Source organism: Prinia subflava, chromosome 29 (assembly GCF_021018805.1).
Source record: "Prinia subflava isolate CZ2003 ecotype Zambia chromosome 29, Cam_Psub_1.2, whole genome shotgun sequence".
Lineage (NCBI taxonomy): Eukaryota > Metazoa > Chordata > Aves > Passeriformes > Cisticolidae > Prinia > Prinia subflava.
The window spans coordinates 2,366,780-2,379,756 of NC_086275.1; the positions used below are offsets into that span (position 1 = coordinate 2,366,780).

The 12,977-nt window shown below is 52.7% G+C and overlaps 3 protein-coding genes across 3 annotated transcripts; all 3 read left to right on the forward strand.

The window, feature by feature from the left end:
- GOLGA7 (golgin A7) lies at nt 1-4,871 on the forward strand. Its single transcript, XM_063420080.1, has 5 exons — nt 1-240; nt 1,096-1,248; nt 1,523-1,624; nt 2,705-2,768; nt 3,610-4,871. The coding sequence occupies exons 1-4, from the start codon at nt 130-132 to the stop codon at nt 2,750-2,752; spliced, it is 414 nt and encodes a 137-aa protein (XP_063276150.1). The 5' UTR covers nt 1-129; the 3' UTR covers nt 2,753-2,768; nt 3,610-4,871.
- A 912-nt stretch (nt 4,872-5,783) lies between these two features.
- Nucleotides 5,784-8,219, forward strand: GINS4 (GINS complex subunit 4). The gene is made up of 7 exons (XM_063420062.1): nt 5,784-5,941; nt 6,107-6,193; nt 6,498-6,611; nt 7,075-7,172; nt 7,492-7,580; nt 7,931-8,021; nt 8,109-8,219. Exons 1-7 carry the CDS (start codon nt 5,855-5,857, stop codon nt 8,203-8,205), a joined length of 663 nt encoding a protein of 220 aa, XP_063276132.1. The 5' UTR covers nt 5,784-5,854; the 3' UTR covers nt 8,206-8,219.
- LOC134562593 (protein phosphatase 1 regulatory subunit 3C-B-like) lies at nt 8,109-12,896 on the forward strand. The gene is made up of 2 exons (XM_063420059.1): nt 8,109-8,213; nt 11,469-12,896. The coding sequence occupies exon 2, from the start codon at nt 11,512-11,514 to the stop codon at nt 12,376-12,378; it is 867 nt and encodes a 288-aa protein (XP_063276129.1). The 5' UTR covers nt 8,109-8,213; nt 11,469-11,511; the 3' UTR covers nt 12,379-12,896.
- The last annotated feature ends 81 nt before the right edge of the window (nt 12,897-12,977 follow it).

Below are 12,977 nucleotides of genomic sequence, written 5' to 3' on the forward strand. Positions count from 1 at the left end.
TCGTGGCCCCTGGCGGCACTTCCGCCCTCACCCGGAGCCCGGCGTCGCCCCGGCGGCTTTGCGACAGCCGTAAGTGCGCGGGGCGGCCGGCGTTCCGGAGGGACCGGACGGGACAGGGGCGGCGGCGCGATGAGGCCGCAGCAGGCGCCTGTGTCGGGCAAGGTGTTCATCCAGCGCGACTACAGCGGTGGGACGCGCTGCCAGTTCCAGAGCAAGTTTCCGGCCGAGCTGGAGAACAGGGTGAGGCGGGGCGGGCTGGGGTCGGCCCGGGGCTCGCGGCGAGCGCGGCGCACGGAACCTCCACGGCCGGCAGGGCCGGGTTCCGCGCGTTCCCCGAGGGCGGGGTAGCATCTCCTGCACGAATCTCTAACCAAGGCCGTTCAGCTGCACGAACGGACATGGTTCTTCCCCCGTCCCCATCCCGCACTGTGGTCAGTCCTGAGGAAGGCGGCTGGTTTGCAGCAGCAGAGCAGAATGTACTCGTTGTGTCTGTGAGAACAGAGCCGTCTCTGTGCTCTCAGGTGTTAGCATTGTCCTCTCCCTTGGAATCCGGCCCGTCCTGCCGAACCCGCTTAGAGGCCTCATAAATGCTGTCTCAAGTACTTTCGTTTTTGTCAGTGCTGTCAGGTGTGGTATCTTAAGGTGACAGTCAAACAAACACCTTTCTGTCCCATTTTCTTTCTCAAACGCGGCTTTTTTCTCTTCCTTGCTTGTTTGTTGTGTTTTGTTGAGGGTGTGTTTGGTCAGCACTGCAGCAGCACCGAGGCAGTGTGGGTATGGAGTGTCCATCCACTCTCTGCCTGTTTATTTTAACCCAGCACATCCCTCTGCCTGAATTCCTGTACTTTCACAGTTGAATTGCACGTTTGCTTAGATGTGTTGCTCTGAATGGTTTTGTGTCACGCTATGTTTGAATTCAGACTCAGTGTGAGCAAAGGGCAGGTGTCTAACAAAGAGCTGCAGGTCTGTGACTCTGTGGGTTTCAGGCTGGGGCTCTGAGCACAGTGCAGATGATCCATGAGTGGAGGTGGATGTACAGGGGTACTGGTGAGTTCTGATGTGTGCAGCTGACAGTCCCACTTGCTTTTCTTGCAGATTGACAGGCAGCAGTTTGAGGAGACAGTCCGGACACTGAACAACCTCTACGCAGAAGCTGAAAAACTTGGGGGCCAATCTTACCTTGAGGGCTGTCTTGCCTGCCTGACTGCCTACACCATCTTCCTGTGCATGGAGACACACTATGAAAAAGTATGTGCTTGTTTCCCCTTCCACCTGCATGGAAGTTCTTGGTTCCTGGTGGGTTTCCTGTGGCTTGCAGTGTTTTGGTACAGATTCTGTACAGAGGTACCTCAGACATGCTGATACTGCTCATTTTGGGTCCCATGAGGGTCACCCTTAATCCTGTGGCAAGCGCCCGCTCTGTGGAGCCATCAGACCCGTTGTGTGTTAGTTCTCACATTGCTATATGTCTGATATTGTTGGAAAGGAAACAGTTGTGACTCCTGTGCCGTTTCATTACCAGGTTCTAAAGAAAATCGCTAAGTTCATTCAGGAACAGAATGAGAAGATCTATGCTCCTCAGGGCCTTCTGCTGACAGACCCCATTGAAAGAGGATTAAGAGTTGTATCCTTCTGTGGCTTCTGGCATTGTCTCATGCCTTGTGCTCCTCGATTGTCTCAGTGAGGCACCTCTGCTCATGCTTGATCTGTGATACAGAATCAGTGATTAATCTTGTTGCTCTTTGTTGTATCCTGGACTCCAGTCAGGTTTTAGTTTGTTAAAATTTGGTACGTGGAAAGCCCCTGAAAATGTGGAACCTGACCTTTGTGACTGCCTGGAAAGAGCACTAGAGATCCTCTATTGCAGTGACCTCCAGAAATGTTCTTCTGACTGGGGAAAGAAGTGACCATGTTGGTAGGACAGAAATTAAAGTTGTGAGAACAAGAGCTAGCTGTTAGTTAATTTGCAACCCTCAGCTCAAGTTCTGGTGAAGATTTTGACATACAACATCACTGCAAGTCCACCACTTGCTCTTGCATCCAGTGCAAGGCTTATTTCAACCCTTTTTCTTCAGCTGTTGAGCCACACTGCAGACATTTATATGCTTATTGCTTGAAGTTGTAAAGACCTCTCATAGCAAATGGGGGAGTATAATGAGTGACACATCTTTCTTTGAAAATATTGAAACCACAGCAACTTGGAACCCAATGCCAATTGAATGTATGTTAAGGCTAATTCCTTGCAGGTGGGTTTTGTGTCCTTGTCCATATAGCTCAGATCTGTCACCTAAGTGACTCCTTTTTTCCTCAGTGCATTTTCCATTGTGCGTACACCTTCTGGAAAAAAACCAAACCAAACCAAAACAAACAGTATTCCACTTCAGTAAAAGCATTTTCAGTTTGGTCAGTGACTTATTAGCAGTATTAACTTTTTTGCTTGGTGCACAGCCTTCCCCAAAATGTAGCAGAAGGGGGGCAGGGCTCAAACCCTCTGTACACCGAATTCCTGTGCAGCCCTGGGCTGGGAGCCAGTGCTCTTACCTGATGAGGCATCTCACGTGGACTCTTCCCTTGCTTTGGAGCTCTGGGACCTGCCGTAAAATAGATAAGATATCAAAAGTCCCATCATAATGTTTATCTGCCTTTTTCTGGGTATGTGTTCAGTCTCTTTATAGTGTATTTCCCTAACAGCTTTTCTGTGCAGATTGAAATTACCATTTATGAAGACAGAGGTTTGACCAGTGGAAGATAGAACTGTGGAGTCTCAGGTACATGTTACCCTTAGCTCTGCTCGATCTCAACATTTTCTGTGCTGAGAGGATTGGGTGCTATCATGCAGAGAGTTTATCCCACCCTTGTATGTAATCAAGACTGTGTTCACATAAATCCTGTGTAGACCAGCTCTTCTTGGAAGTAAAAATACCAATACTGGGCACAATGTTGCTGAATATTACCTTGGGGAAATTTGGGCCTTGCTTGTGTAAATATGGTAACTTCTGCTATATTATATCCAAAATTCTTCTCAGGTCAGTAAAAAATGGACTCTGTCCCTGGGTGTATTCTAGCACACAAAGCCTTTTTGTTGCAGTTTTTCAGTTGGCTGCTGTTCTAGTTATCATGCTGATGTCTTTACTTGTTATGCTTTTGGATAAAAGGGACCAGCAGCCTTGAAAAGCTCTGCTGAGAGGCACATCAAGAGATGCTGTGAGGCCAGTCACAAAGTGAAGAGTGTTCACAGGACTTGGGCTCATGCTAATTGAATCCAATACAGGCCACCCAAATTACTGTCTGTGACTTTGCTTTTGGAAAGCTCTCATTGGGACTGGCTCCCTTGTGTTAGGTGCTCTGCAGGTCCTGGGATGGGAGTGTATACAGAAAAGAGTGGGAAATATTTATACCTGTTATGCAAAAAGAAATAAACAATAAACATCTTAATTTTTTTTGACAAATGAAATCAAGAGTTCTAGGTTCTGCTCATGCTGCTCACCATAACACATGGTAACTTGCTCCTCCTGCCATGCTCTTCCTGCAGCTGTAGAAAGATTTGTGTAGGGGAGCTTCTGATTTGATTTAGGAAGAGTTTCTAACCATATGAAACTTCTTTTCTAGATGATAGCTCACCGGTGGATTTGCTGTACCAAGGTTCCCCTACCTCCTACTTTAGAGCATCATTCCTTTCTCTGCTGCCAGATCCACAGTGCCATCTACTACAAGGACTAACTTCCTCAAACTGCTCCCCACGGGGTGACCTAGCTGGTCAGCATCCACTTTGCAGTAGATTTGGAAGCAACAGGATCACTTCTTAGTTTTTGTTTGGTTTGGGGTTTTCCTTCTCAAGAAAAGGCAGAAGTGGTAAAGCTGTGTTCTCTCCTGAAATAAATGGGGCCCTCAGCCCAACAGAAGTTTAGTTTTAGTCCTGTAAGTGCAGTGCTGTTCCTCCCTGGTTCTTAAACCCTTCTGTGTGTCAGTTGGGCTTTGGAAAGCTCCAGCTCAAAGTTGGGAATTTCCCTCCAGTTCAGTGTGAGAGTGCCGAGATACACAGTGCCTCTTCCCAGTGAGAAGTGACTCAAGGCAACATCCCTTGTGCTGATCCTTATGGAAAACCTAAAGGCAAAGTGTTCTTTGTGTTAATGTCTTGCTTATCCCTGAAAGGGGGGGTTGTAGCCAGACTTTAACCCTGGTGGTTTTTCTGCCCCTGTGTCTATGCTGTTGTTGGCCCTGTCAGTGCTCACCAACAGGGGCCTGGCCAGTCATGAAACAGTGAGCACAGTAAAGTGGATGCTGAGCCAATAAAAATAATTATTCCCACCCTTCTCTGATTAATATGTGAAGTGTAAAACTGTTTCTTTATGGATTTCTTATATATAATTTATAGGAAAACATTGATTTGACTGACTGTAAGATACTGTGTAAGATGGATTTCTTAATTCTATCTGCTGGCACACATTGAGGAGTTGAGCTGTGCATTCCTTAGCATCCCCATGCATTGCTCAGCAGTACCTGCACGAGTGAAGTTCCCCACAATCCAAGCTGGCTGAATCCTTTCTCTTACATCCTTTTCCTGTATCAAAGCCCAGGTGTCCTGGTATAGGGGCCGAGTGTCAGTGTCCAGTAGTGGAAGGAATTCAGGAGTTCAGAAGAGACGCTTAGCAGGGGTGGAGGGGCTGGATTGGTTGGTGATGGTGCTGCAGGTGCTAATACTGGATATAGAACTCCAGGCTCATTCCTCAGCCACTGGGGGTTTGAGATTTAATTAATATTTTCATTGTATAAAATTTGTTTTTTCTAAACTGTAACAGTGTTTGCCTTTCACAGCTGTTGCAATATTGGCAGAGGTACTGATGGATCAGTAAACCTTTTCTTAAACTGTGTCCAGGTGTGTTCTGGCAGCGCCATGGTTTGGGGCACAGGGTGACTCTGGAGTGTGGCACCCGGAGTGGCCAGACCCGCAGCACTGCAGGGCCTGTGGCACAGAGAGGCTGTCCCGGGGTCCGGAGCAGGGCCAGGGGCCACTCTGGGACTGCTGCTGGGGACCAGGGGACACATGGGGGTGTCTGGGGCTCTGTGTGTGTGTGTCGCTGTGTGTGGGTGTGTCTGGGGTGGGGGTGTGTGGGTGTGTGTGTGTCTGGGATGGGGGTGTGTGTGTCTGGGGAGTGTATGTGTGTGTCTGTGTCTGGGCTCTGTGTGTCTGTGTCTGTGTGTGTGTATGTCTGTGTCTGTGTGTGTGCCTGTGTCTGGGGGTGTGGGGGGTGTGTGTGTCTGGGGGGGTGTGTGTGTGGGGGGTGTGTGGGTGTGGGTGTGTGTGTGTGTGTGTCTGGGGCTCTGTGTGTGTCTGGGTGTGTGTGTGTGCGCGCCGGTGTGTCTGGGGAGTGTCTGTCTCTGTGTGTGTGTGTGTGTGTGTGTGTGAAATGTGCTGAACCCTGATTGGCTGGAACAGCTGCAGCTGCACTCCACCTCCTGCTGGGCCCAGAAGTTGCAGCTTGGCGCTGCTCTCTGATTGGCTGCAGCCTGCCTTCCAAAAAAGCTGCATGTCCTATCCGCCTCCTGATTGGCCAGCTTCAACCCACGTCCTGATTGGCTGAAAGAGCAGCGGCCAGGGGCTGCACCGTGATTGGCCCACAAAGCTCACTACAATCCTTCTCCTGGTTGGCCGCACAACCAGCATCTTCAATCTGCATTCTGATTGGAGGAAAAGAGGATTTTTTTTTTCAATCCGCCTCCTGATTGGCCGAAGGACCCGTGGCCCAAATCCGTTTCGTGAGTGGCCGAAAGCCGCGGCGGGATTCCTCATCCACGTTCCCGGGCTGCTGCGCATGCGCCGTTCGCGGGCAGGGTGGGTCGGGTGGCGGGAGCGATGGCGGCCGCGCCCTGCGGGGACTCGGACGGCGACAGCGAGGAGCTGGTGCTCACCCCAGCACAGCTGATCCAGAGCCTAGAGCAGGTACCGTGGGCTAGAGAGACGGGCCTGGGCCGGGCCAGCGGGGGTTGCTGGACGCACGGAGCAGATGCTGAGGGGCGGGGCCGTGGCCATGTTTTTTCCCTCTCTCTGGTGGGGGTGTGCAGCTGAGATCTTCCTCGCTTTCACTGACAGCGTGCCTTCTTTCAGGCCTGGCTGAATGAGAAATTTGCTCCAGAACTGCTGGAGAGTAAACCTGAAGTCGTCGAGTGTGTTGTGGAGCAGCTGGACCATATGGTAGGTTTTCCTGGCCCGGGTGGTGGTACGGGCAGGCCCTGGTTGCCTGGTTTGGCAGACGCATGCCTGAATCTTTTTGCGAGTGCCAGGGTTGTCTGCTTCCCTGTCTCTGAGACAGAGCTTCACCGAGTTTCTTCTTTGAGCTTGTCTTGGACAGGGGCTGAAGTACAAGGAAGCAGTGTGCTTTGGATCATCAAAAGCAACTGTAGTCTGTTTTTGTGGGTTGTATATACAAAACTCGCCTTCCTCTCTGTTTCTTGTTTGACATTTCAACCATTTAATTTCTTGTTGCTTTTTCGTGCAGGAAGCAAACCTGAAGCGGGCAAAGAGAGGAGACCTGAAGGTCAGTGTTCACCACATGGAGATCGAAAGGATCCGTTACGTGCTCAGCAGCTACTTGCGGTGTCGGCTGGTGAAGGTAACTCTTGCTGTGCAGCCCAGAGGGTGAAAAAGGGTAATTTCAGAAGGGATTTTTACCTACAAAAAGATTTCCTGCCTCAGCACAGCATTTAATTAAAGCATGTTCTCTCTCTGTTCTCTGAAATGTAACTCAAAGAAATTAATTTCTTGGACACATTTTCGTATTGTAATGAAGGAAGATCACAGCAATGTTGATCACAACATTGTGAGTGCTGTTTGCTTAATCTAAGCCTGGAGTGGCACAGCTGAATGCTGTCTCATTCTGCCCAAGTCCTGCTGTGTGCATGCATGGTTGTATGGCTGGGTGATCCCATGTGATGGTCACGGTTGAGAAGCAGGGATTTGGGCAGGCCTTTGGCTGCTCCTACAGCTTGTAGGGAATCCAGTGGAGAGTGGAGGTTTAAGCACTGAACTTGTAGGAGAGATCTGTATCATTATTTTTGATTGTGTTCCAATATTAGATAGAGAAGTTTTTTCCCCACATTCTGGAGAAGGAGAAGTCTCGAGCTGAAGGGGAGCCTTCCATTTTATCACCAGAAGAGTTTGCTTTTGCCAAAGAGTGAGTAGGTTTTCAAAGCATCTTCCTCCCCTTTTATAGATTGTAGAAACTTACCCAGGTGTTTTGCTGAAGTTCTTGATACTGTGAGCCTTAGATGAGTTTGAAATAAGAATCAGTGTGTCTTGCCAGGAGGTTTCCTCATGGGCAAGAAAGGAATTCTGGTGATTATGCATTAGTTACCAGTAGGGTTAGGTCAAGGGCCTGTCTTTGGCTGTGCCCCTGGGATGAAGAGCTGTTGTTTACCCTTGTTTTGTGTCAATACTCTCCCTGCAGATTTGTATTTGATTAACTAAGTCAATACTTAAATGGTTTGTTACAGGTATATGGCAAACACAGAGGCTTACCTGAAAAACGTGGCCCTAAAACACATGCCACCTAACCTGCAGAAAGTGTCTCTCCTAAAGTCAGGTGAGTCCATCCAGACTCCAGGGTAATTGGAAAATTGTAGAAGCAGGGAGAATTGTGGGGAAAGCTCCAGGGAGCCCCAGATGTAAGGGCTAGTCCTCCACTTGCTGCTGAGTTGAAGCAAAGGTGATGTGATGATAATGTTGTAACATGGTTCCATGCTGCTGCTGGGGGATCATGCTGGCCCCTGCTGTCAAGCCCTGTCTTACACTGAGGCTAAGCACACGTATCTGGTTAGAAGTCTCTGGTGTTCCCTTTGCTGGCAATAAGTTTGCTACCCATCAGACTTCTCAGTGTTCTGCAGAGGAACATAAGTGAGGGCTGAGCTTGTGCTCTCAATCTGTTGTCTGCAGTTCCAAAGCCCAACCTGGACTCCTTTGTGTTTCTGAGGGTGCTGGAGCGGCAGGAGAACATCCTGGTGGAGCCAGAGACAGATGAGCAGAGGTAGGTGGGCATTTCTGCATGTGACAGGTATCAGTCAGTGTCACTGATGGGCCTGAGCTGCAGCTCTTGTCCTGCCTGTCTCTGCAGGGAATATGCCATCAACCTGGAGGAGGGCTCGCAGCACCTGATCCGTTACAGAACCGTGGCCCCTCTGGTGGCCTCAGGAGCCGTGCAGCTCATCTGAGGGGAGACGTAAGTGCATGGTGGGAGGAGCAGCTACCACACCATCTCCCCTGCCCATCCCACCACAGTGGGGCTGGCAGGAGCTCCCCATGGGGCTGGGTCCCCTCCTAGGACCATGTCCCCACTGACGTGGCAGGCAGAGCAGAGTGGCACTGTGTGTGCCTACTGCAGTGGCATTCATTACCCCCACAGATCATTGAGCTCCTGATTGCTTGTGACATGCCCAGCATACAGCCATATAGTCTTTACTCTGCCATTCGTGCGTGAGGGCAGGCTGTGTCACAGGGTAGTGTTTGGAAAGCTTCAATGTGTAGTTGCTGGGGTGCCTTGTTTAAGAGCACTGGCAGACAGCATCACTAGAACAGAACAACTGTGGGCATGGACTCAGGAGAAAGTAATTTCTGTTGTGTGTCATCTGAATACCCTCCCTGCCGAGGGTGAGGGGTTCTGGTACAGCTTCAGGTTGCATTTGTGAGAGTAGACACTATCAGACTCCCTTCTGCAGAAACCACTGCTAAGGGTAGCGGGACACGCAGTTCATTTTTGCTAGTCATGCAAAGCAAGAGCTCCTCTGGCCCTGCTGCCCCATGCAGGCCTCTTCTAGTTGGAGGAGAAGCCAGGATGTTCTGTGGTACCTCAGCTCAGAACTTGTCAAGTGCATGGGCAGAGAGGGGCTTGTGTTCATCAGGGCAGGGTCTCTCTTCCCTGCATGGTCTGCATGAGAGGTGTCTGGAGATCATCTTCCTCTACAGTGCTGGGGGTGACACAGGGCATCTTGTAGTGTGAGTGGCTTTGCATGTGTGGTTTATAGTCTTCCTAATTAATCCATTTAGGTAAAGAAGATTCTTTCAAGCATACACATTAAGAGGGGGCTGGGTTTAATCCTTAGGAATCAGTACTATGTTCCTCTGGACAGCCCTCCAGGAAGGGCTTGAGAATTGTGCCCTGCCTGTATTTACAGCCAGACAGCTTCACAGAGGTGACTGAAGCTTCCAGACAAAATCCTTGCTAATCTGAGGCTGTGGAAGCGTGCTCCACAGGATCTGCGTGAGGATTGTGTAGGTGGCACGTCTGCAGGCTTTCTCCTTGGCCCTATTCAGTCTGAGTGCTTGTCCAGGCACCTTGTACTTGCCACACAGCTGCATGTCACATGGCTGCAGCAGTGTGAGTGTGGGGGGCATCTGTTCTCTTCTACTGGCTGAACTTTACCTGACCTGATGGTTTCCAGAGTGCCTTTGGTGCAGCTTGTCTCTGGAGCCTGGCAGCTGCCACACAGTCATGTCTTCACAGGCTAGGCAGAAGAGTGGAGGTGGCTAGTAGGCTGAGATCAGTCGGGCTACAAGTGAAAGTCAGTTGTGGCATACCTGAAAATACTATCTGCTTTTGTGTCCTTCCATGACTAAAACCCCAGACATCTGTGGAACTGCTAACACTGCACCTCTGTTCTGTCTGTGTTGGGGGAAAGGGAAGTGTTCACAACTTTATTGAGAAAATGATGGGTCTGGCTTGTACTTCTAGATGGAGGAGAAGACACGGCAGTGCATCCACCTTAATCTGTGTTGCTGGGAGAGAATGGGTAGAGTAGGATCAGCTTTTCCAGTGTTCATCGGTTCTGCTGTTAAACTTGGGGTCAAATACATTCCTTGTTGTCTGCTCTCCCCCAGGTGGATATAGCTTGGGTTTATTTAGTGATTAGCTCTGGACACAAAGTAGATGGATGGTGGAAGAGGTCACAGGGAGGGCACTGATGGTGAGCTGCAATTTCCTTCCTAAGCTGGAACTGCTCTGCTGGGGGACAGAGAAAGCTGGGACAACTGGTTTCATTGCTAGGGAAGACTCAGGTTTGTGTTGGCTACCCCAGGTCGCTGAATTGAGGGGATTTGCACTGTCATCCCGAGACAAGGTGTTTAAAGGATGTTTTTGCATCATGTTTTTGCCAGCTGGGCACTGGGTTCAAGCTCACTTTAGCCATCCTGTGAAAGGTGTCTTGCATTGTGCTGCAGACATTCAGACATGGTGGTGATGAGAGCCACATAGAAGTATTGATAGGTCAGTCAGCTGTGTCATGAGCTGATGAAAATTTATGCTGTCAGCAGGAACAATCAGGGCTGCTTAACATAAATGGGTAGACAGCTCTGAGGAGATTAGCAAGGAGTACAAGGCAGGGGTGATCTGATTTAGGTGACAGTCTTTACTGTCAAGGAGTCACATGTGAGCTGAACAGTGAGGATGATTTTGAATATAGATGTCGGGGACACCACAGTGTCTCTTGCATGCTTGGGTGTGAGCAAATTTCCTTCTCGGTGCACGCATCTAGGGTGAGAAGCTTCTGAGTTGGTAGAGGAAGAGCCGAGGGTCTGGGGTTTTCTCTGTTTAGACACCCTGGAAATAGCTTTGGAGAAGCACCCCCTGAAAAGGGATATATTGAACCAGTTCAAACCTCCCTCCTTAAAGACCAGGTAGGAGGAATATGCTCCTCTTTCTCCCAGAGCTACCTCCCGTTATTGTTCGTTGCACAGATACTGGTCCTCCAAAAGCACTCGCGTTTTCTGGCACCAGGACCCATTTCTGTGCTGTCCCCCCGTTGGCCCCTGCCTGGCGCAGTGGAAGGCCGAGCCAGGCCCGGTACCGGCGGGGCTGCGGGGCCCGGTACCGGCGGGGCTGCGGGGCCCGGTACCGGCGGGGCTGCGGGGCCCGGTACCGGCGGGGCTGCGGGGCCCGGTACCGGCGGGGCTGCGGGGCCCGGTACCGGCGGGGCTGCGGGGCCCGGTACCGGCGGGGCTGCGGGGCCCGGTACCGGCGGGGCTGCGGGGCCCGGTACCGGCGGGGCTGCGGGGCCCGGTACCGGCGGGGCTGCGGGGCCCGGTACCGGCGGGGCTGCGGGGCCCGGTACCGGCGGGGCTGCGGGGCCCGGTACCGGCGGGGCTGCGGGGCCCGGTACCGGCGGGGCTGCGGGGCCCGGTACCGGCGGGGCTGCGGGGCGCGGTACGAGCGCGGCCCCGCGGGGGGCGGAGCGAGGGCAGGCCCGGGCCCCATTGGCCGCCCAGGAGCGCGGCGTCGGCGCTGATTGGCTGACGCTGGGTGTCCCGGCCGCGGGCGCTCCCACGGTTTCATTGACGCGGAGCCGCCGCGGCGGGAGCGGAGCGGAGCGGGCAGGACGCGATGAGCTGCGGCGAGTGAGCGGGGCCGGGCGCGGGAGGGGCGGGGGGGCTCGCCGGGGCCGACGGCTGGGGCCGCGCCGCCTGACCTCCTCTTCGCTCCTAGGCTTTTTCAGGTGTGCAGCGGGCAGGTTGTCAGCCCCCCAGCCATGCCCGTGGACCTGGCCGTGAGGCTCTGCCTGAGCCACTCGCCTCCCATCCGCAAGCTGCTGAACTCCTACGAGGAGCTGCGGGGCAACCGAGGCCGCAAACCCCTCCGATCCTGTCTCAACCAGAAGCTGAGCACAGCGCCTGAGCCAGAGCAACGAGACAGTTCCAAGAGCTCCAAGGGCCAGAAGAAGAAGCAGGTTGTGTTTGCTGATATGAAGGGGCTCTCACTGACGGCTGTCCGCTTCTTCTCAAAGATTGAGGAGGACCTCTGTGATTTGCAGCATGCCCTGTCAGACCTTGCCAGTTTTCGACCTAAGCTGTGGGACTTACGCCCAGAAGTGTGCAGGTATGTGCTGGACTTCCCACAGCCATCTGCAAACTATGCGGCTTTCCGCAACAGCCTGCACCGCAACTTTGTCTGCCTGGAGAGCTGTGTGATCCAGGACCGTGCTCTGTCAGGGACAGTGAAGGTTAGAAACATTGAGTACGAGAAGAAAGTGATGGTCCGCATCACCTTTGATGGCTGGAAGAGCTTCCGGGACATCTCTTGCCAGTACATGCACAGCTCGTATGGCTCAGCTGACACGGACATCTTCTCTTTTGAGCTTACCCTGCCCAAGCCATCCATCTCCCATCAGGGCACAGAGTTTTGCATCTCCTTCCAGTGTGGACGAAAGACCCACTGGGATAACAACCATGGGAAGAACTACAAGATCTGCCATGTGGGCATGATCCGCCCTGCCTCCCATGCTGTGAAGAGTGCCAACAAGGCCTGGGAGCATCTTGGCACCTCGGGGGCTGCTGCTCTAGTCCTTTCTCACCTGCAGACCTGGCGGCACTCAGAGACCCAAGCTCCTTATTGGTAGGAAGGCAGTGTGGGGAGAGATGTAGGTCCCCTCCCTGTCCCAAGTGGTACAGGGGTCTTCGGGGAGGGGTCAGCTGCAGAAGATGCTGCTCACGGTTTTGGTAGCTCCTTCATGGCCTGCTCCTCCATGAGCATCTGCCAGTCTCTGCAGAAGTTTCTTCACTTCTTTCTGCTGCTATAGAGGCTGGAAGCTGCTGCTTGAAGTGACTCCTGCGTGTAGGTTCTCAGGGCAACACGAGAGTAGGGGAGTGACAAGGGAAGGGCTGTGGGTTGGGACCCGCGGCCACGTCTGAGCCACCCCGGGTGCCGCGGGGGCCGGTGCTGCCCAAGTGCCTTGTGTGGAGGGAGCTGCTGGGGAGGGGCCACGATCCTGGCGCTGCCCGGGCCTCCTGCTGCAGGCGCTCTCCAAACCGCGGTCCTGAGAAGGGCTCACCGCGGGGTTACTGGGCCAGGAGCGGCGGCGTGCCTCCGGTCGTTGGTGCTGTAACGGGGAGTTAATAAAGTGAAGGCGCTTCGCGACTCCTGCCTCCTCATCCGCCTCCCTCGGGGGGCGGGGCCGCGGGCGGGCGGGCGCCCCCAGCAGGCGGCGAGGAAGCGCTG